The 24,460-nt window shown below is 30.8% G+C and overlaps 1 protein-coding gene and 1 long non-coding RNA gene across 5 annotated transcripts in view; one reads left to right on the top strand and one right to left on the bottom strand.

Annotated features, from left to right (window-relative positions):
* LOC141666128 (MADS-box transcription factor 23-like) overlaps positions 1-17,145 on the top strand; it is a 27,342-nt gene extending 10,197 nt beyond the window's left edge. The window contains exons 4-9 of the mRNA XM_074472125.1: positions 7,507-7,568; positions 15,876-15,975; positions 16,059-16,100; positions 16,199-16,282; positions 16,376-16,530; positions 16,630-17,145. Coding sequence (XP_074328226.1) covers positions 7,507-7,568; positions 15,876-15,975; positions 16,059-16,100; positions 16,199-16,282; positions 16,376-16,530; positions 16,630-16,645 — 459 coding nt within the window. The 3' untranslated portion in view covers positions 16,646-17,145. The remainder of the gene's footprint in view (positions 1-7,506; positions 7,569-15,875; positions 15,976-16,058; positions 16,101-16,198; positions 16,283-16,375; positions 16,531-16,629) is intronic.
* Positions 196-24,460, bottom strand: LOC141666134 (uncharacterized). 4 transcript variants are annotated; one of them, XR_012552179.1, is made up of 5 exons: positions 24,183-24,460; positions 16,324-16,564; positions 3,142-3,564; positions 1,871-2,567; positions 197-1,792 (listed from the first exon to the last, which is right to left on the bottom strand). It is a non-coding gene; the product is annotated as an uncharacterized LOC141666134 (long non-coding RNA). The 4 variants fall into 4 exon arrangements; XR_012552178.1 differs by having other exon boundaries at positions 196-2,567; XR_012552180.1 differs by lacking the exon at positions 24,183-24,460 and adding an exon at positions 17,167-17,968 and having other exon boundaries at positions 196-2,567.

The raw sequence follows: 24,460 nt of genomic DNA, 5'->3' as shown, positions 1-24,460 counted from the left end.
AACAGAATCTTATACTTTTTAAGACTAAGAACGTCATGGACCTGACATCAATCTATAAAACACAATATCTCAACAGTTTAGTGTGCTCTAATGGTGCTTATGTGTACCATAAATTTTTAAGTAAGCAAAATGCATTAATTAACAAACAAAGAATCAGACGAGCAATATAGACAAGTGATAAAATTAGCAGATAAAACATCAATACATAGCAGTTTCTTGAAATTAAATACACAAAAATCCGAATTACATCATATTACAAATAAACAGTGTCAAGAATCTAACCATAATATTAAAAATTAGCATGGGGCATGAGCTGAGTTATTTTGTTTAAATTTTTGATTCCCTCAGCTTCAACTTCTATTGGATCATTGGCCTCTTGCTTCCTCTTTTTCTTAGACCTGCCATGCTGATTGTTAATGTTTGGTGTCAAAGGTGTGCTACCAATTTTCTCTTCTAATTCATGTCCCATTCATGAAAATATCTGGAGGACTTTGAAGGTGTGTGTGTGTGTGTGACAAGACTCTTCAATCATGGGTCAAGGAAGGTTAAAACTGCCCATAAAAATACACCCAATACGATCCTCCAAATTCAAAACTCAATTTTCAAACTTTGTTCTTCATAATTTTTCTTCAACTTTTAAGCTCTTATTTCAAGATTACAAGTGTGTTATGCTATCTTAAGTACTGATCGGCCACATTTTTCTTCGAAGATTACCCTCGCCCCTCTGTGTTTAGTGAACGATTCATGAGTGTCTAAAGTTGGCAGGGGCGAGAATATACATACACCTTCAATACATAAAAGGTTGATATGTATGTTTTTTTCTTCAAGGATTTATGTGTATACCCGATCATACTTTAAGGTTCAAATTATAATTAAGCCTAACTAATAACTAGTTCTCCGCCTGCACCTCCAAGCTTTCAAACTTCAAACATAGTCTGTCATAATTTCTTATTTAAACAACCAAGGTAAAACAAATCAGAAAAAAATTCTTATATAAATTAGTCAAAATACTTACTGATTTGAATAGCCAAAGAGAAATTGGAGCTTATACATACTCACCTGCTCAGGCGATAGTTTTTTTTTTTGTCAGAACCGACTCCTATTGAAATTCGAAACTCCTTGATATCTAATTTATCAATCAAGTTCCTAGGTATTTGATACTTAACCCACCTATTTCTCAATCCTAAATTGTGTTCGAAGTTGAAGTTCCTTCCCACATAAAATCTCAATCAAATGATTTTGCAATTTCCTACTTGTTAAGAAGTTCAAGTTCATGCCTGATATTTGCATCTTCCGTCAGCCAATCAACTTCTTAGGCCTAGAACGTATATGTTACAGTGTTATCCATAAAACTCGTGGGACATCACAAAAGTTTGTGAAGCATCTGACTTACCGGTTGTCTCCCATTCCTTCTGTCCATGTCTTCGTTTGCATTTTCGTATCCCTTGACCTTGTACTACTAAACTCCGCTTGATTTAGAATCATGCAACATGAAGCTATGAGAACCACCACCAACATGGGCAGATAAGCTGCCACATCAGAAAGTACATCCTAATCTCCCTTGTGTGTTGGTTTCATGACCTTAGCTGTGATCTCTTTTGAGTATATTACGCTGCATTTGCTGTGCCACTAGCTTTCTTCTTCAGGATGGACAACACCGCCATCTGGATTACCTATACAGTAACCACTTCAATTGAAGTTCTAAAGGGCGGACGTGTATCAAGGTTCCAAGCTTACGACTCTTTCGGCATTGTTTAGACGCCCAAAAACATGTTTCTCCAGATATTAAAACCTTCAAGTAAGAAAAGAAATCACATTAGATGTGCATAGACAGTAGTTAAGCACTACAAGCTCAAGGGAACCCTGGAACCTTTAATATTTCAGAAATGCGGATCATTCACTTTGTACATCCAGCCACCCCCAAGAAAGCAAGACTTACAAAACATTTCTTGAAATAGCATAGAAGTTGCAAAAAATCAGATATGAGCTCTGGCTTAACAAGCTGCTAGAATTCCAAATTGACTGGAGTGAATCACAAGATAATAGTCTACATCTTGGAATCATTAAATGATCTTCAAGTTGAGGTTGTCGAGATGTGCCCAATGCCAAAGAGCTAGGACCAATTAAAACTTCCTATAGCAGTCATGACTAAAAACCAAACTTAGTGGGAATTGAAAGAAGCTACAAAAGCTATTGAAACACCTTCTTCATGCAACTCGAATTTATGCGAAAGGTGTTGCTGTCAGCTGACTGACAGTCGTAGATATCCAGTAAACATGGGAAGAATTTAATATTTGGTATACGTGTAACACATTTAATTTGAGTACTAGAAAAATGAAGGCAGAACAATCCTCAAGGATGGATATGACTTTGATACTGGAACTACAAGTAGCAAGTATATATCCAACCCAGTCACTGCGATAGGAGTATAGGACTATGTTAGGTACAACAAACCACTGCAAGGTTAATGCAAGATTTTAAATAATTTTAGATCGGCCTGAACATCATCCCGTCCTTTGAAGATTCTCCATTTTCCAAAATTCTCGGGGATTCACTCTTCTTTTATTCTAAAACACCACAAAACCAGGTAGATATTACAAAATTAATTACTTCACCATAGTCTAAGGGTAAGTCAGAGTAAAAAACATCTAGCAACGTAAATGACCAATATCATGAGTTAACTAGATATGAAGCATCTTTTACCTAAATTACAGATGCAAAGGAATTGTTTTAAGGTCACATTTAGATGTTGTATCTAGGTGAGATAATTTTGTGATGTTTGGCATAATCTTACGAAATGCTTATCGTTAATTGGCATGCTTACAAGTGGAATTCTGCTTGCAAGGTAGGAGTTCTTATTGCAATTGAAGTATTAGCAATCAGATACAAGGAATCTAGTCCTAAAATTATATTACAAGCAGGTTTACCGACTTTAAGTTAATCCAAATATGCATCAACCACGCAGAACTAAGCATGTTGTAATAGATATGCATTTGATTGAAACACTACTTGAAATTATTATGTTTCTGATAGAGATTCAATCCGATCAAATGTTGCTCTACAAAAACTCTAAAAGGTTGTTTCACGAAGGAAGTGTAACAATGAAACCCCCAGATAAAGAAAAGAAACAAGTATTCCTACCTTGAAATGGTGCTTCCTCATCTGATCAAGGCAAGGCCATGAGCTAATGCCTCTTTGTTTGCTATGCAGAAAAACCAGATGACCCAAAAATTATAACTTTAGGTTTCAGACTGAAGCCGATGATGGTCTACAACTAACGCTGATGATGATCTGAAAACTCAAACTTGATAATGGCTCTGCAATTCCCAAGCCGCAGATATCTTTGCAAATGTGAAGTTGCTGATGGCTCTGCAAGTTTTGCAAACCTGATACATTCCATTCAAAAATAGTTCGTTAATCTTGACCAATCAGCAGAAAACATTTTGTAAACTAGACGTCGCTGATAGTGTGCAAACTCTAAGTTGCTGATTGCGCTGGAATTACTGGGTCGCCAAATGGTTTTGCGAATTTGAAGTTGCTGATGGTTCAGCAAGCTTTTTAAACCTGATAATTCCAATCAAGAATAGTTCGTTTGTTTTGAGTAATCAGGCGATATATTATTGCTAAAGGAGCATTCAGCAAAGAGATTGAAACAGAGATGGAAACAGAGTGGGCATAGTTTCTGAATGCCAATAATTGAAGTATGAAGTAGGGACCACTTGAAGAAGGTAAGAGTTTACAACAAAAATACAAAAATTCCACTGCATATTTATATGCTTGCATGTATATGTTATATAACATGTTAAAAAAAAGAATATCAACCAAAATTTAAGAGCAGAACAATATCTGAAGTGAAATTTTAACATACAGAATTTGGTTAGGCAACTAGAAATGGAGAAGTATGGTTTACTGATAGAACATAGGGATTTTATGTGGAGAAGGCGTTTATAAGTTGTGGTGGGGATGATTGGTTGAAAGTTCATCGCAAATTTCTGAAAGATAAGTGACTAATTGGGACTTGGTTACAAAAAAAAAACTACGAAGGAGAAGGATTAACATAACCAACCTAATATACTTTGTAATTCATGATAGCCCTCTAATCTTTTTGGGGATGATGATGATATTAAACTTAAAACCGCGAAAGTCAATAGACAAACATCATTTTTCAAGAAATTTCTTCGTGAATTGGATGACCCTACCACGTGTTCTCCCCATACCTAAGGCATTGGAGAGATGTCCATTGTAAAAACATTCCTAACACTTCCAAGTGAGTGTGCCTAGCACCACTAAATTAACGGAATTATAAGCTAAGCTGAAAGACCTAGAAGCCTGGATATATGTAGCGAGGATAAAGGTATGCAACTAATGCTCGAGTAGAGGGCTTAGTAATGCTTAATCAATAGCCATTCATATATTAATAGTTGTTACTTGTGCATATAGCTTTGCTCATGTCATGTTGAAGACATTCAAGATGCAATTTACATCATTTCTTAAATACTAATCCATAAGTAGAAAGTCGCTCTTTGCTCATGTTGAAGACATTCAAGATGCAACTTACATCATTTCTTAAATACTAATCCGTAAGTAGAAAGTCGCTCACATGGAGGAAAGGAACATTTTATGGTGCAATAAATAGTGCACCTAAAAAAATTTGCAGTCAGAAGCATGAGGAACTACCCTCCAAAACTTTTAATAAACTATCTGCCTATGATCTTAAAGTCACTTAAAGCCCAAAGCATAAATCATATATAAGCTACTTGAATAAGGAACTCCAGAAAGTTAATATAACAAACTCTAAAATTAAAGCTCGCTTGAAATCAAGGAAACATCCTACCACAATTAGTTCCCTCTGACAACTATGCACTTTAAGTCATTCTCTCTAGTTTGTTTATTTTAAACACTTTAGAACAAGTGTTAAATTCACAAGGAGCATATTTTCATGCTCTGACTCTGTAATTGTCACTCAATATGGGATGGGTAAACGTTATTTAGTTTTGGATAAGGTTACAGCAAGATCTTCCTTGTCCAATAGTTACATTTAATAACAAAAATACAGATATCTGCCCTAAACTAACCACATTTTGGTTATACTGAGAACCACACTTAAATAGGAAGAAAACAGAGAAAAGAAACAAGGGACCAAACCAAAACACAAGCCCCAGCATGGAACATTAAAGTACAAAAACTTTTCTCTCGACTAAAACTAAAAAACAATAACCCTAAAATCAAGAATTTACATATGCATACCTAGATGGCGACCTAAAAATCAATTGTGTCCCTCATTGTGAAGAATCACAAACTCTTTGATGACCATATCATCTTGCACAAGCAATTTGACGCAAATAGTTGGTAAAAGGGTGGTCTTCCACGAACAAGAAACCCGATTAAGGGACAAAAGTATAATAGAGAACACGTGGAAGCTACCCACCACAACACCAAACTACACAAATATAAAACTTTAAATATGGATAACTTGCAGGCTCATTGGACTTCACGACAAAATAACCGACTAGGAGACAAATTTTGCCAAATCCTTCTTTATGTGAAATCATTACCAACACTAATCTTATCGAAAGACAATAAACAAAGACCTTAAATTTAAAAATATAACTACAAGATCATTTGCATGACAATGAAACTTTACCTATCTCTCTTCCTCTCCGAACTGAAAATAACTCTATATATGAAGAGTTAAATTACCTATGACTAAAAAGTACAACAAATTATGATATAATCATTAAGGTTTTTAAACATGTTTGTTCATATGATTTTAGCCTTTTATCTAATTTTGGTGTATATGAAAACACATATTAACACGAAATAGTAAATTTTGTACACTTGTTTGCCATTGAATTAGCATCGAACAAATAAATTTAAAGTTATGACCAGCAAGGAAAATAATAATCTTTCAAAAAAATTATTATATTTGCATTTGGTAATTCAGTTTACAATTTTTGTTGCATAGGTTATCAATCCATTTTATTACAAATATAATTCCAATTTGTACTTGTAAAATAAATTTTTGAAAATTTGTTTGTTTGTAAAAATATTGTTTTTTTCAGTCTCTAATTTGTTTGTAGGTTGTACATTACCAAATATTGTAATTAGGAGTAGTTCTTTCAATAGATAAAATAAAAAATTATTTAAACTTCAAAAATATTAATAGAGATTTCCATTTATTATATCTAAGATTTTTATAAAATAAATTGTTGAAAAAGTGTATGTAGTATACAAATTTCCAAATAGCTTTATATATGTACCAAATAACACACCATGGAACACTTGATTGGATCTCATTAAATTATCAGACAAAATTATGATTGGGCTCAAAGTCTAGACTAAGGTAATGTCTGAATCCTAGAAAAAAAAATGCATCGCTTATAAGGGCACTGATACAAGTCTTCATTCGCGCGTTAAATTTGTTTCATTCCAATATACACACATTATATCCTTATGTTCCGCAGATTTCCATGAATTACTTCACATGGCTAAATTATTGCACATGATACATAATATGGTAGGCCTTTTTAGGGCACCTCCAAGAGCCACCCTATCAATCCTCTTAAGTTAATTTTTGGTGAAATTGACAAAAAAATCAACTCCAATAGTCTCCTAGTCCCTCCCTCCAATCTTAGGAGCTTTAAAACCTTCCTCTACTGAGGAGCATGTAATGACTCCTAAACTAATTTTATAGTAGTATTTATGTTTCCACTGAAGTCTGAGCAACAGTCCCTCCCTTTTGTTGCAGTTGATATTAAGATTAAAAAGCGTTTAGAGACATTATGAGGAGAACTGTTGGAGTTGAGCAATGCATTTATATCATAATTGACTTAAGAGCCTATTTAATAATAGTTTTTATGAGGAGCTTGTCAAATAACTCTTGGAGTTGCTTTTATATGTCAAAACTATATGTAGGTGGTCCTCACTAATACTTGAATTCGTAATTCGTAACATTTAATGCTCAAATTCTACATAATTTAATCTTAGTGATGCCGGCTAGAGCCTAAACAAAATAATTTTGTTATTGAGAAATCCTTCTAAAGTATCAACATATGAAGAATTTAGAAAGAATTAGCTTAAGAACAACCAAATGCCTTTAAGAAAATATTTGAGGTGTTCCTAATATTTTATTTGTTATACTAAGTATTCTTTCAACAATTTGATCAATTAGTAATATGGTTAAACACTAGCTTTTATGTAATTACAAAGCAAGAATAAAGATGTGTTATTTGGAAAAGAGCATAGATATCAAGAGTTTGATATTAATATTAATTATTAATTGAGTACACTTTGCCACAATAAACATCTTCCTTATTTATCAACATTTTACTATTGGATTAATAAATTATTTACATTAAAAAATATTTAGCAAGTCCCCTAATAAATGTATCTTCATCAAGTGTTTTACTTTTGGATGAAACTAGAATAAATCGTTAGCCTAGCATACATTAAGGTGTCACTAAGCTATCAAGTGAAAGGAAGTTTAACTTATGAATTTGATTCTAGTTTTGGAAAGGTGAAGCGGAAAGATTAAGACAACAGCTGCAGTACTTGCAACAAAGCCACAGGTATATGCTTCAATCTTTTCCGGTTTCCTTTTGACGAGTACTTTGATCATTCCATGTTAAATCCGACAGTAGCACTCAACAGATGGTAGCTTACTACAAGTTTAATTTTGGATCAATGATACTAGATGCCCTTACAAGATAAAGCCTAGAGCATTGGGTCATATTATTATGCCTTAAACCCTAAATCTTGGAGTCATGATCTTAAGAAAATATTCCGTTAGAGGAAGTTAATCAGAGCCCAGAGGAACAAAAATATGATTCATGATCTCAAGAAACCTATATCTCATTGATACTTTTTGATATTCATTAAATGGTTTACCTTCCAAATTTATGCAATCAAAATGACTTTTATTAATATATATTATGACATTATTTATTAATCCAATTTTTCCCTTTTAAAGTTGCAACTCTTTTTCTAATTAAAATAATGCATAAGCAAGTTCAACTAGAAAAAGAATCTAGCTTCTTAAACGAGGTCCCTACTAGAAATTGCTAGTATGTACGAAGAGGACCCTTTCTTGGTTAAGTAAACTTTTGATCTTTAAGCCAATACATTTTTTTCTACAATGCTAACCTACACCAAAAATGTACCACATTTTCAATTTCCATTTTTTAGTTGTCATGTTTGCATTTTTGAAGAAAAATAATGATGAACATAAAGATACTGTTAGCTTCAAAAGTTCTATGCTTTCTAACATTTGCTGGGCATAATGCTTTTAATGTCAAAACATTAAATATACTAGCTTATAACCCGTGCAATGACATTTATATTTTATTATTTTATAAAAATAAATTAAAAAAAAACAATAATTATATATTATTAAGATAAATGAAGTTAAAATATTTACATATTATTTTGTATGTATTATATTAGATAGTTAAAATCATGAAAAGTCCTTTTAGGTCGCTTAGCCTATAGGAAAGTAGGAGCCTTGAATAATATATTATTTTCTTTTTAATTTTTTCTTGATTTATAAATTATTTTGTTATATTATAATTTAAATTACTAAGATTAATATTGGAAGTGTTTGATTCCCTACAAAAGAGGTAAGAAAGAAGTTGAGTGCTATTAGAAATTAAGTGGGATAATAATTCACACAGTTTGTAGTCATATTAAATTTATAATTTATTTATTTTAATTAAATTATATTTGTTTAAATTTTATTTTGGAAGGTGTTAACATACCTTTCAGGAAGGTGTTAACCAACCGACCAAACGAAACCATGTTTCGTTTATAACAATATATAGTATAGAATATGATAAGTTGTGATTGTATTTTAGTAGAATAAGTAGAGTACGTGTGTAGTAGTTTAATTATTTAGTAGTTTAGCAGATATATAACACTAATTATTTATTTTTTTAATAACTAAAATTAAGGGATAACCGTTGAACCAAATTATACCCCATTCCGGTTATTATAGTATAGCATAGATTTACATGTATAATTTTAAATCGGAGACCTAGGAGACTATATATATTCAACTTGCAAAACATGTTGTACTTGTATAATGGTGTTTAACGTCTCCTATTTAATAATCATCTCCATAAACTACTTTTCCTCGTACAAAGTCTCTTTTCTTTGAATACGATACTATTTTAAATCTTGTGTAAAAATAAATAAAAATATATATGTAGATATTGAGGTTGAGGTAAGACAATATATATTGTAAATTTATAAGTAATATATATAGAACATTACAATCTAATAAAATTCTAATATAAGTAAGAGTTTTAATTATAAAATAGCTCTAATTAAATATTTAAAGACCATGCTATATATCCAACAATGTATGCTAAATTTTCAAATCCCATAAGGCTAAATAATACCGACCCACATAACAACATAATATCTTTAGTTCGAGTTTAATATAATAGTACAGATAGATAGTTCTTATGCACAAGACACTGATTTTGTATATACATAATATTTTTCACAAATAAATAGTTGTTTAGCATGACAATCTTTCTTATACTACATGATACAACCTTTTTCTCATTCTTTCAAAAATGCAGGGGAAAAAATTGCAAAAAATATAATAATAAAATACCAAAATTATGTTACGTTTCTGAGTGGTTATCAAACTCAAAATTTAAAAACAATTAACATACATATATATACATGTATGTAATAATAAAATTTAAAAATTATGTTTTGCCGAATTAAATTTTTCTCAAGGTTCCAAGTAGTTATCGACCTCAAAAAGAGAACCGAACATTAGATAAAAACCAAAGCGGAGAATCAGTTTTAACCACTCAACAGTCTACATTCAATTTATTCTAATATACAAACCACTTGCCAGGTCATTGATGGAAAAGCAAAACTTACACCGATAACTGAATTCACTTGTATAAGGAAATTGAATCCGCTACTCAATTACAATATACTTCTTTCTCCTTTATTATTTTTTATCTCTCATATCTTTTGACTGATCTTTTGATTTAAAAAATAAATTCAATTTCCTTTAGAATGTATTCATCAATCTAATTCTATATTAGATCTTAGTTCTTTCATATAAACCGTCAATGGATACCTTTTCTACTTTTTGTTCAACATTTTACAAGAAAATAATTACTATGATAATAGGTATACATCATAATCTATTTTGTTCTGCATAATCTATTTTGTTCTGTAGACAGATATAATGTTTTGTTGCTAAACGCTGTTATCTCACATTGTCTTTATGCCATCTATACCTAAAGTTTAAAATATATGCACTCGAACTTTAAATTATGCATATAAACTCTAAATTTGGACGTTGTTATCTCATATTATATTTATACAATAACTTGAACGTCATAAAAGTTATAAAAGTTATGCACCCGTATTGTAAATCTATACTCGTCGTCTTTAAAGTTCTACAAGTGAACTTAGTTGTTTATAAATTTTTAGCCGTTAAACACTATTATCTCAGTTGTGTTTATACTATAACCTGCATGTTATCACAAAAATTGATGAATGCAAGAGGTTGGTTGAAGATTTTGTAAGATATTACACTGATAAAAATATTATATATATTACCACGTTTTTGTTGAAGACCACGGAGACCACCTATGTTCTGCAATTAAAACACTATGAAATATATTATTTTGTGAAGTATGTTTTACGAATATCACTAATTCATTAAAATTGTCGAAGATCATTTAAGTTTAATAAGTATAATATGTATGTTCTACAATTTGAACAAATGTTCTGCAATTTGAACAAATGTTTCGTAGAATAAAACATTTTGTAACGTTCTACATGCAGTACATGCATTATATTCAAGATTTTGAATAAAATAATGATCTTTGTAGAACATAATTCACAAAATAATACATTTTGCAATATTTTTATGCAATATTTTAGTTGCAGAACATAAGTTGGTGTGTGTTGGTAGTATGTCTAGCGGCTAAATAAAATTAATATATTCATCGTAATGGAGTACTTGAAATTCTATTCTTAATTTCGTATTTTAACTAAATCACATGCTAATATTTAATTTAAAAATGAAACTACTTATTACAAAATAAATTTAAATGAGAAAATTTATTATAAACTTTATAGTAATTAATAAATTAAAATAAAAATATTTTAGAAATTATAATTTTAAAAATATTGGAAAAACATGTGTATCGCTCGATATATCTATAATCTATACTATATTATAATAGACGAAACATTAAAAGTTTGATAGTCGGACGGTCGGTACTTGGTGAAATCACTTAACTACCCTTATTATTTCAATTCTAATTATTGGGTCGATCAATTCTAATTCCAATTAATAAAATTGCAGTCAACTTCCTTTATTACTTTACCAATTTTAATTCTATTTTATATCGAACTCTATATCATTATAATTTATATTAATTTCAACTTCTTCTACCAATTTATATTTTAATTCATATCGAGTTCTATATTATTTTAATTTGTTACTTCGGGCTAAATTAATAAGCAAACTAAATATAATTATTAAGATTTAGTTGATATGTCATGTGAATCATGCTAAGATAAAATAATAATACTATCAGTCCTCCTAAAAATATTATACAAATGAACTTGGATAAACAAAATAATATATTTTATTTATCCAAAATAAAAAAATACATTATACAATTGATTCAGACTAACACAAAACTAAAAATAAAAATACGATTCGACCAACAAAAATAAAATAATATATACTAATTATTCAGGCTAAAACAAAATTTTCTTATTGATCCACACTTAAAAAAAATTAAACTAAAAATAATTAGTTTGATTTGGTTGGTGTTTTGGGCATCGGGCTAAAATAAAATAATATAAAACACTGATCCGAGATAAATCAAATTAATAATAGACTAAGTATAATTCGTATACTATTGATGTGAACTAAAAATCAAATTTTAATTAAAACATTAATATTGTTTTTTTAAAATACACATAAAATTATCAATAAAACTATAACGTTCAATCTGTAATATTGTCTTTTTCAAATATCTTTTATAGAATTATTGTTAATCGATTAAGTAATCAACATGCTAAAATAATATTTTTTTAAGGTCCCAACATAATGAAGACATTATATTTTTACCCTCAATAAAATAATAATTTCGTTATAATAACATTTCCCTCTTTACCAATGCTATCACTTTAAATAAGTTTAAATGTTCGAAAAAGTTATGAACATATACGTCTACTAATATAATTATTTTGAAGTCATGTCATTTAAAGTTTTACATGAACAAAATTCAAAATTGAATTCAAAATTATTTAAAAAAATTATACAATATTAAAAAAATCTGTGCTATCCGTGCATCGCACGGGTTTTAACGAGTATATTATAATGTACAAAATATTAAAAGTTTGGTTGCTCGGTTGGTCAATCGATCATTTTAATTCTAATTGATATTGAAGTCAATTTCCTCAAATAATTTAGATTCTTATTCATATTAAACTCTATATTATTCTAATCGATGTTAAAGTCAACTTTTTCTACCAATTTAAATTCTAATTTAGATTAAGAGGTATATTAATGTGCCTCGGGTTAAGATAAAATAATAAATACTATTGATTCGGCTAAAAAAACTATTAAAAAGTTTGGTCGGTCGATCGGTATTTGCTCCCAATTACCCTTAGTTAAATCTGTGAATTTTACTTAATTACCCTTACTTTATTATTTTTAGGATCTATTTATTTTAAACATTTTTGAATCATAATTAGTATATAAACCAGTTACCTTTTTCCAACTAAAACACCTCTTTTTTCCAAAAATATTATATAAAATAAAATATTATAATAATTATTAATAACTCCTATTTCAATCCAAATTAGTATATAAATCAATTAACTCTTAAACTAAAACACATTGCCTTTTTTATTTTTACCAATTAAAATACCCTACTTTTCCAAAAGTATCACGGGTAATTTAATTTAATAAAAAAATATAATTTATCTATCTATCTACCTATACTTCTATATTATATTATAATACACGATATTTTAAAAGTTTGGTTCTTTAGTTGGTTGGTGGGTCAATTCTAATTTTATTCGATATTGAAGTCAACTTACTCTACCAATTTTTATTCTAATTTATATCGAACTCTATATTATTCTAATTGATATTAAAGTCGACTTCTTCTACAAATTTAAATTCTAATTCAAATTGAGTTTTATATTATTCTAATTGATATTGAAGTCAACTTATTCCACTAATTTAACTTTATTTAATTAAACTATAAAACAAATTTCTGGTGTTATACAAAAATACCCACTTTTGGGGATAATTGCTCAAATACCTAATGGGGGATGTTTAGTCCAAAATAGTTATAAAATACGCTTCTCTCATGTGGAGATGCGCATTCAATTTCCAAAAAATAATGAGTATTCGAGTTTTCCTTGTACTAGTTTGTGTTGTACTATATACGGATTCTTAGAATGTGCATTCTTTTCAAACGTAAAATGGAACACGAATGATGATGCGTGTTCTACGTGAATTTTTAATCATGCGTTTTCTATGTGATTTTTTTAAAAAGTGAATACGCACGTCCATCATGCTTATATAGCGGGTATTTTCGGCACTGTTCCGCAGTTGAACCCCAAAAATAAGGTATTTTGGTCATTCTTTCACAATTTTTACTATAACAACCAATTTAATTATTATTTAATTAAATTATAAAATATATATCATAATATAGTATAAATATTTATCAATAGATAATTTGTTGCTCAATAGATTGGACTCGAGATAGAATAAAATAATCTACACTTTAAAAAAGGCTAAAACAAAATTACACTAATAATCCGGCCTAAACTAAAATTTAAAGTAAACTAGATAAAATTAATTGGATTTGGTTGGTATGTTGTGCGTCGGATTAAGAAAATAATAAATACTATCGATGTGGCTAAATATTATACTATTAAAACGGGGTAAAACAAAATAATACTTACTATTAATCTAGGCTACAGAGATTTTAAAAAAATGATCCAAACTAAAACAAAATTAAAATTAGAACATGATTCGACCAACTAAAACTAAATCTTTTAAACTATTTATCTGGGATAAAACAAAATTATCCTACTGATCTGGGATTCAAAAATTTAAATCAAACTAAAAATAATTAGTCGGATTTGGTAGGTGTAACGAGCCTCAAGTTAAAACCTTTATTAAACTATTGATCATGGATGAAACAAAATTAATCAGACTAAATATAATTCATATACTATTGATTTGAATTAGAACTTAACTTTTAATTAAAATATTATTATCTTTTGTAAATAAACATTGCAATATCAATAAAACTATATCCTTCAATTTGTGAATTGTCTTTTTCAAATGCCTATTATTAAAAAACTGATGAACATGTACGTGTGTGAATTTATTTATCATGAATCAATATTGGAATAGAAACTAGTGTTAACTGTAGTTACAGTTACAATTAGAGATCATTAACTAACATATTTATAAATTTGTCACGATCACGACCCTCGTTTAGATTGGTAGCATGTAATATAATTTAGTGATCACTAATATGTAATTTAGTGATCGCCAAAACTGTAAATTATATATTTTTGTAGCCAAATTATATTTATATTTAATGATTGTTAGTGTGTAATTTAGTGATCATGAAAGGTTCAAGTTAACCTAATATTTTTTTAGTGGAGTAGTATCCTATGGATTACATAGAGTATGTCTCAAGAGAGAACCAAACATTAAAAAAGAACAGGAGATATAATTTTTAGCCCCTGAATTACCCTTATTAGTCCCTGAATCACCTATAAATCAACCTCATCCATTTTTCATTTCATTTTTAAATACAAACCCCTGTAAAGATATTGTTGGAAATAAAACAAAACTACATTATTAGCTTAATTCACTTAAATAAGGTAACCTAATCAATTACTTATTTATTAAAATCTTCTTCCTTCATTAATGTTTTTCATCCACATAACTCTTTTCTTGTTTTTCAATTTTAAAATTTTTTCAATTTTTTTACAAGCGAATAATTAACAAGATAATTGAGTTCCACTGCATAATCTATTTATTCTGCAGTAATAATACAAATTTAGTGCTTTGTTCAATTTTCACCCGAATTTTTAAGCAAACTTTAAAAATTTTACGACTTAACTTACTTGTTTGTAAATGTTTTGTTGTGTTTATACCATAACTTGAATTTCTCACAAAAAAAATTATGGAAGTAATGTGTTTTGCTAATTGAGGATTTTGTGATTACCATACCTTTTTGTTTATTAGTATAATTTTTTGCAAACTTATTGTTGTGAACTTTTTATAGGAGTGAGAATAAATTTGAAATAGTTATTTAGTTTTAGAAGTTACATATTTTATAAAAAATACATAATGGTGTACGGCACAAGTACACTATACATGAAAATTCACTTAGAAAAGTATTGTATCCTGCGAAACAACTACATTGTGTACTGTAACTTAATGAATAGGTACGAGTTACTAATTAAACAAATATCTAAGACTAATATTGTTTGAAGTTCTAGTTTAATCATAGTTAAATGTTACTGGATATGCATCGTGGGGTTCTCTGGCAGAGGTACTATAATTCTCTTTTGCACTTTTATGTCCCTCCTAGTAAAGATCTACCATGTGGTGCCTTTACTATTCTAAACATATACTTGTAAATGGGAAAAAAAATGATACATATGTATTAATTTGTTAAATTGCTATATAGCGTTCAAAAGCTCTCTATATAATGCAAATTATGAGTAATGAATAAATGATCTCGTTTATGAGTGTTGAGTTGGTCGATTGTTGTAAACATTTAAGGGACAAAAAAGAACATCTTTTGTAAGATACTGCATACCCTCTACACAAAATGCAGGCAGCTATTGGGAGAAGAACTTTCTGGATTGACCATGAAAGATTTGCAAAACTTGGAAAATCGACTAGAATTAAGTTTGAAAGGTGTTCGTATGCAAAAGGTAAAAGTTACTTAACCATATACATTTCTGATGTTCTAACTTAACAACTCCTATGCACATTTACTAAAAGCATATTATTACAGGAGCAAATTTTAACAGATGAAATAGAAGATTTAAACAAGAAGGTCACTATGCAAAACAGCTCAACCTCCTGGCCCTACCTTTCCTTTCATTACATTCTGCTTAAGGAACTGATTATTATTCTATCATCTTATTATTCCAGGGGAATCTCATCCATCAGGAAAATATAGAACTGTATAAGAAAGTAAACCTCATGCAAGAAGAGAACAAGGAATTGCACAAAAAGGTATTCACATTGAAAACTTGTACAGAAAATAGAACACGTACCTCCTACATTCATAAGGCAAAATGAAGTAATTTCTGTATTTGTCCTAACCAGGTTAATGGATCAGTGAGCTCAAATGAAACAAACATAAGCCCTCGGACTCCATTTTGTATCAGCAATGGATATGACTTACATGCCCCCATCAGTCTTCAGCTAAGCCAGCCAATTCCAGAGGTGAATGGAACACCGGAAACGACTGTGAAGCTTGGGTATATTATCCTTGTTAAATATCCTTCCAAGTATCTGTGCAGTCATGCAAACAATGTTATCCACTTAGTACTAATCCAATTTACTTAAATTTGTACCAGGCTACAATTGCACTAGAAGCGCTACAAAAGCTATAGGTGAACTCCAGTGTTTAATTGCCTCATCAAATACATTTCCACACTGAAGTTAGAATCCTGGAATTAGCGTTTAGAAAATGATCTAAAAGATTCATAACTGCTCATCAGATTTGGGATGATCTACAAGAATCAATGTGAAAGCTCAAGATTCGTAGTAGATGATCGTTCATGCAGCATATCTCTATGTATATTTGCAATAATTCAGAACATAAAGAATTTAACTAGGTCTCCAATTTCTACTGTACTAAACATTAGAATTTCATTGAGTGGATTTATGGTTGCAAATTTTAGGTAATTTGTATGGAAATATTATGATATTAACATTCAAGTACGGAACATGTGCAACACGAAATGTATCCTCATGAGAAAAAACACTAAATTGTTGATCAACTCTCTCTTGTTCCCATCGCTGTTGAACTTTTTGAGAGTGATTCTCATTCTCTATTATAAGAAATTCTGGGAAATTCGTACTTCTACATTGTTCATAAAGTTGGCACATACGTGATATGCCTTTAGTCTAGGCTCGCAAGTTCATTGGCAAATTCAGCATCACTTCTGCAGTTCTTCGGAAACAGACATTTATCCCATCAGTGTAGTTACTTATTTTGTATAGAAATAAATTTATGAAAAAGCAAAACTTATTTTTAATAATGCTTCTCAACAAAATTAAAGATCTAAGCATGCTCAGCACTTTGACTAGTCATAAACCTGAACACTATGTTGCAACTAGTGGAAGACCGCCATTTATTCACATACAAGCTTCATCAGGACATAGACGACATGCAGATTAATATAAAAGTACTATGGATTAACATAATAAAGTAGTGATATTTAAGAATATTTGTCTTAGACAAATTTTTCGGTAACTTAATAGCTAAAGATACAGATATACTGTTCACCTATAACTAACAGCCTACAAAGTTTAAATAACACGTATTCCATAAACGAAAAGAACTTGGATGAACTATGTGACGATAAAACCCAACTAGCTACAAAGCATCTTAAGTTACTTTATGTGATCACATTAATTTAGTTTCCTTTGTGTTGACAGTACCAGTGTGTGATTCAAGAAAGAGGGGCAATGAGGTCCAAAGGTTCCTCCTTGAAGTGAGGTGCTAGAAGCATTTGTGTAGTAAAAATAAAAAGTTATTTATAAACCAAATACAACACGAAAAGTAAAATGTGAAATAATATTATAAAGATGATGGACAGTATAAATTTATATAAATACTTACCTTGAATCATAAAATAAGTCTAACATGAATAATGATATCTTAAAAACAAAAAGTGAATGTAAACTGAATTAAAATATAAAATTTGAAGTCATGAACCCAATAAGAATGATAATGATTTCCTGATCAACATCAGTCAAATTAAATTAAAGTATATATTCATAAATTTGAAGCCATGAACCCAATAAGCATGATAATGTTTTACTGGAAAAATTTATATTCATAAAAATTATCATCACAACTTACATGAATATATAAGAATGCATGCTTGCAGTATTATTAATAATTTTATGACCTTGTAAACTTTGTTTATATTTTATATCATTACATGAGAAAAGATTAAATGGTCCATAGGAAAGATGGAGATCATGCAAGAACAAAGGAATTAGACAAAAGGAAAGCCACTCAATTGTAGACTCAAAACACTAATATTTATAGACCGACTGCATGCATATCTTTAGCAAGTCACATAAAAATATATCAATACTCATTAAAGCCTAAGTCAAGACTGGTTTAACAATAAGCTATTTTATCGAACTCGGTACACATTTTACAGACGAATTCAACGGATGCACATGTAAATCTCATATGGAGAAATAGCAGTTACGAAGATGATTCCAAGGTTCTTCAAGCTTCTCTCAGCTTGAACAGGATTTTATATATCTTCTTTTTGCTTCCCAGTCCCAGCCATTAACTGCTACTGAAAAGATAGAAGGTTGAAGCTACCTTAGAAAGGTGCTACTAATACACGTTCGCAGCTCCCACTAACACATACTAGAAACTCTTTACCTAAAGAAGTTCATTTGAGTAACATTTGCAAGCTGAATAACAATACACATTGTTCAACATATGTTTAGTACAAAATCTCAAATCAAATTTATCATCAGCAACAAGTCCGACATACTACTGTTACGAGATCGTTTACTGTATATTATTATAGAGATTATGGCAGAAATAAAAGATAATACAAATGAAGGCTTTACATAAGCAAAAGATTAAAAAAAAGGTGTAGAATATATATATTTATATATATATAGTTGTAAGAACATTTCAATTTTTCGTAACAATATATGGAGGCTTTGGCATCTTTCTATAGCAAAACACAACTGTCCCAAAAAGCATCTCCAATAGATTTGCTCTTAGAAGTGTCAAACATTGTCAACAATCAAAATAATAATAATTTATCTATACTTCATATGTATCATATTTGGTGTTTGGCTTGCTAATCGTTTCTGCCTCATTGTGTGATCCTGCTCCCTCCTGCTCCCCCATGAGAAGCTCCTGTTGGGTTTAAACCCAATATGTGATATGGGCTCCTGTGGGTAATAATTGTATGTGTTTAACAATTATTATCATAATGGGACTGGATAATAATTGTATGTGTAGACAATTATTATTATAATCAAATTAGTTATGTCTTGTTGGCTAAGTTTTGGTTGGCTTTATATTTGTAGTCATGTTATTATTTTGATGTATGCTTAAGAGATGTAGTCGTCTTAGGTATCGTGTGGGAGATTCTTGAGCATTGGTTGGCTCAAGTATCAAGTATCAGTTTGGGACACCATTGAGGTGTCATGTATTGATGTATTATTGATAATTTTTTTGATTAATAATACAAGTTGGGACGTTGGTTTTCCACGTCAAATATATTGTTTGTGAGCGTACTCTCTATTAGTAGAATTGAATCTCGAATATGTGTGTATGTTACCTCTAACAAGTGGTATCAGAGCCGAGGTTCGGGTTCGTGATAAATTGGGTTGGAGGAACGTTTGAGGTTCAATTGGTATGGTGAAGTACGTGATGGATTGCTGACAAAGTTACGTGCGGTATGGCGGTTGACTTGCACCGTGGATCAATTCGTTCGGACTCGAGGTGGAAGAAGGATGGGATCATTGCAATAGCTTCAATAATTTGATGGTTGATCAACCAGGTGAAGAATTTGGATGATGCTCGTGATGTTCTTCAGCCGAAGGATTGTGAAAGCAAGGATCGGGTGACTTAATGGTGAAAAGAGGCACTCGAATTTGATGCACGTGATTTTGCAGATGGATATGCCGTTATGTTGAAGAACGATAGTTTGGAGATATTGGAGTTCACTATACGGGTTTTAGTCATTCTCAAACGTTGAAAGAACGAGATGAATGATTCTTGTTCGAGGGAATGCATCGCCCCGTTTGGCGTTAATGTTTTTATGGTTACTATTCAACCTGATTTGGAGTATTGGTTGAAGGGGAGGATTGTTGGGTTTGAACCCAATATGTGATATAGGCTTGGTGATACAAGATATAATTATATTGGGTAATAATTGTATGTGTTTGACAATTATTATCATAATGGGATTGGATAATAATTGTATGGGTGGACAATTATTATTATTATTATTATTATCAGATGAGGTATATCTTGTTGACTAAGTTTTGGTTGGCTTTATATACATAGTCATGTTATTGTTTTGATGTATGCTTAAGAGATGTAGTCGTCTTAAATATCTTATGGAAGATTCTTGAGCATTAATTGGCTCAAGTATCAGTTTGGGATACCATTGAGGTGTCATGTATTGATGTATTATTGATAATTGTTTTGATTAATAATACAAGTTGGGACGTGGGTTTTCCACGTCAAATATATTGTTATGCGCGTACTTTGTATTGGTAGAACTGAATCTCGAATGTGTGTGTTTCTTCCTAACAGCTCCCGACTCTCCGAATCTCCCTAAGCCCATACTAGAGGGTCCACCTGCCTTTTCCTTGAGCCCATAACGAGGTAGCCCATCATCTTTTCCTAGGCCCATCTGAGAGTATTATGGATCGTTGCAACCGTCTCATACGACTTGTTGAGCTGCTAAGCAACCCTAACTACATAATAGTATGATATTGTCCGTTTTGGGTCAATCCCGCACGAGTTTGTCTTCGGGCACATCCCTAAAGGCTTCATACAAATGGAGTTATCTGTCTGCTTATATACTAGCGATATGCCCCTCCCTTCACGCATCGGGCTCGACACTTGTCTCCCACTTCCTATGTCCATTCTTGGAGCCTATATAAGATTGTTATGGGCCGTTACAAATTGGATCTCGAATACCACTTGTTGGGCTTGCTAAGCAAGCTTCAACTTCACATTATTATGTCGGTCAATACCTAATTTAAAAAGATTTATTATAGCCTGATTCAGCATTCGCAGAAATGATGAACAAAGGTGATTTAATCACTCAAGACTACTCGATCGAAGACGATGATTGTAGTTGTGCTCTTTGTTGCATGTCCTCGACTATGGCCTCCTAGGCTATGAACTTGTAAGTAAAGGTGTACGACAAAAAATAACCCATACTGGTGTATCCTACTATAAAAGTCACACTAGAGAGGAACATTTTGTCTTATTTAGGGGCCAATATATTGGATCTGGTTCGAGGGTTACTACGGAAAGAAAAAAAATAGAAAATGCACTTGTTTTCCTATAAAAGACTCAAATTTAACAAGATAGATCACGAATTTGCTGAATTTGGACCGAACCACCACAGATATTTGAAATTTTTTATTTATGTAGGTATATGTACATATTCCCCCACAATAAAAAATTGACTACATGAATTTTCTCTCTTATCATAAGCCTTCATTTAAATTTCTCTCTTTTGGGATGGTAAACGTTCTATGAGTAACCCGCCCAAATTCTTATTGTGTTAGGCCATTTATCTTATTTCCAACTGTTGCCTAAATGAACTGAACCGAGCCGATCTCTTAAATGTTCAAGTTTCAACTTGTTAAAAATACATTGAACTCGAACTCAAACTTTTATCGAGTCAAAAGTTTATTTCGTGTATCGACTCATTAAGAAAAAAGTTGAACAATGGACCAAAATATCATTTTTGAGTGTTAAATGGTCCAAAATGTCACTTTTGAAAATAATGGCCCAAAATATCACTTCATAACGGTACTCCGTCTTACGTTTTATTTTTTTTAATGCAAAACGGTACATCGTGTGCCGTTTTGGTACTTTATTTTTTAAATTTTTTTTATAATGTGCAAAACGTTAGTTGAAGTAGCGTTTTGGCTCAAAACGGTACATCATAAGCGTTTTAATACCAAAACGGTACTTTATCTACCGTTTTGCGCATAAAAAAATTCAAAATGTCAAAACGTTACACGAAGTACCGTTTTATGTCTTTTGCATAAACGTTACACGATGTACCGTTTTGAAGTGATATTTAGGGTCATTTTTAACCCCCAAGTGATATTTAGGGCCACTTATTCACGAACAGCTCAGTTCAACGAACAACTCATGAATACTATTCACAAACTTTTGCTGGCAAAAAACTTAGTACGCACAATTCCCGAAGTTTCACTTATTTCTTTTTTTAAAAAAAATAAATAAATTTTATCAAATAAAATTAATAAAACCTTACATACCAAACAAAGAAATTAGAGTGTTTACCATTTTTTATTTTGATTTAATTACGTTATTTCTATTTAAAAAAAATTATATAGACACACTAATTGAAAATATAAACACAAGTTAACTATAATAAATTTACCATGTAGCATGTACTATAATTTGAATCCTATATATTAAAAGTTCATAAATTTAATAAAAAATAATAAATAAATTAAATAAAATTGATTTGTAGATAAATATCTACACAATTATTCACTAAATATTGTGTCATAAGTGTGTATCATTTACGAGCATATATAACTAATTTTTAACTAATAATTCACATTCTTATTCCCAAGCTATATCAACGAGCATGTTCACAAACATTACCCACGAACCTATTTATGAACATGAATAATTCCAAGTAGATATTAATAAATTAGTCTAAGTATTTATAACCGCATACATGATTTCCTAATTCTAAGTAGATATTAAGAATTCCCTAATTCTTAGTAAATATTAATGTAAACACTTGCCTTTTAAGAAAATAATAGATAGTACTGCACATCATTATGGGTCATGTTCTCGCCCAAAAGCATAGTATATCACTTAAAATCACTGCAATTACTCAGCACAAAAATTAGACCCAACTTTTTCACATTCAATCTACCACTTACGTACCATCCCCTCAACCACAAAACCGATCCCCTTTGTCCATATAACTAGAAATAGTGGTACATTATTATTAACAAGTGTTTTGAAGCTAGTGTAGATAATATGGATAAAAGCCAACTCCCAATTCATAGAGCATAAGCTTATAGTTTTCAGGCCTAGTCATCTATTTAACTCAATCCATCTGGAATGTAAAAGAACTATTGCTCCATAAAATATCGAGAAAAGTGACGTCCCTTAATATTAGCAGTTATTTTTCTGACAATACTCAGTGTTCTAAAACAAGGTGCAGGGCCCGTTATATGATGCAACATCCTTTCAATGCCTAAAAAACATAAAAGCACATTTGTTATTAATCCCTACATATTAGTTTTAAATTTAAATTTTTAAAAGATGCTTCGAACTTGATAGCTAGCATAATAGATACATAATAAACAATTATATCAAACTCTCCTAGAAATTTGAATGTTACTTCACTACCAACATTGATATATCCATCATCCTGGGGGGAGGGGTACTTATTACAGGGTAGTTATTTCTGCACTAGACATAATAATGTATATGCACCGCCTAGATTTTTTGCCTAGTAAGCTGCCTAAACTCCTAGCTAGCTAGGTTCTAAAGCATTTCCTTACCTAATGCTTTTTAGAGTATATATAGATCATGGCGAAATCACAATAGGTACAATTGTCTTACAGAAACAATTTTTCATTACAAGCTTCACAAATTGATAAATTAAATTGACAGAAGAAGTTATATAGCTTATAGGTACTATATAATTAAAGCCTCACGTATCAATCAAGACAACTTAGACATAGATGAAATATGATTCAGTACAAGAAGGTAACCAAAATATAAAACTCTAGTAACCGGAGAAAAACAATCATCAATATAATCCTATTCCCTTTCATCAAATACACCTTAATTTCTAAGCTCTTCTAACAAATACGTACATCTTATTAATTCTATAGAAAGCCAACATGTCAACAAAATTGCTCTGCAACTCAAAAGGTCATAATAAAATATTAAAAGAGGTACCGAAAACTCAAAGCACCGCATAGGTTGCTTCATAATCGAAGAAATTATATTGCAGCTAGATAGCTAGAAGAATATTCATAATGTATTAATAAACAACATAAGTTACAAACTTACCCACATGCAACAGCGTAATATAAACAAACATCAAGCAAGTAGAATCTAATTGCAAAAACATAAACAGAAAAAACACTCGATTATAATTTATACCTTTGAATTTGGAAGGAAGTTGTTGGCGTGGTGAGAACGGCAACGATGGACATGAAATACGCAACTGAGGGGTACGTGTATGAAATGAAGTGCATACTGGCAATAAAGAGATATACTGTAGATAATAGACATTGCAACTGGGAAGATCTGATTGTGTTTGACAAAAAGAACGTACAAGTGTAGAGTAATTTAGGGAGGAGAGAGAATAAAATATCTTACAAAAGCGTACAGGTTCGATGGATTTAGGAGGAGAGTATAAGGGGCTTCCCCAGGTGTCA

This window comes from Apium graveolens, chromosome 1 (assembly GCF_009905375.1).
Source record: "Apium graveolens cultivar Ventura chromosome 1, ASM990537v1, whole genome shotgun sequence".
NCBI lineage: Eukaryota > Viridiplantae > Streptophyta > Magnoliopsida > Apiales > Apiaceae > Apium > Apium graveolens.
Note: the sequence above shows the minus strand (reverse complement) of the source record. Positions and strands in the feature narration are given on the sequence as shown.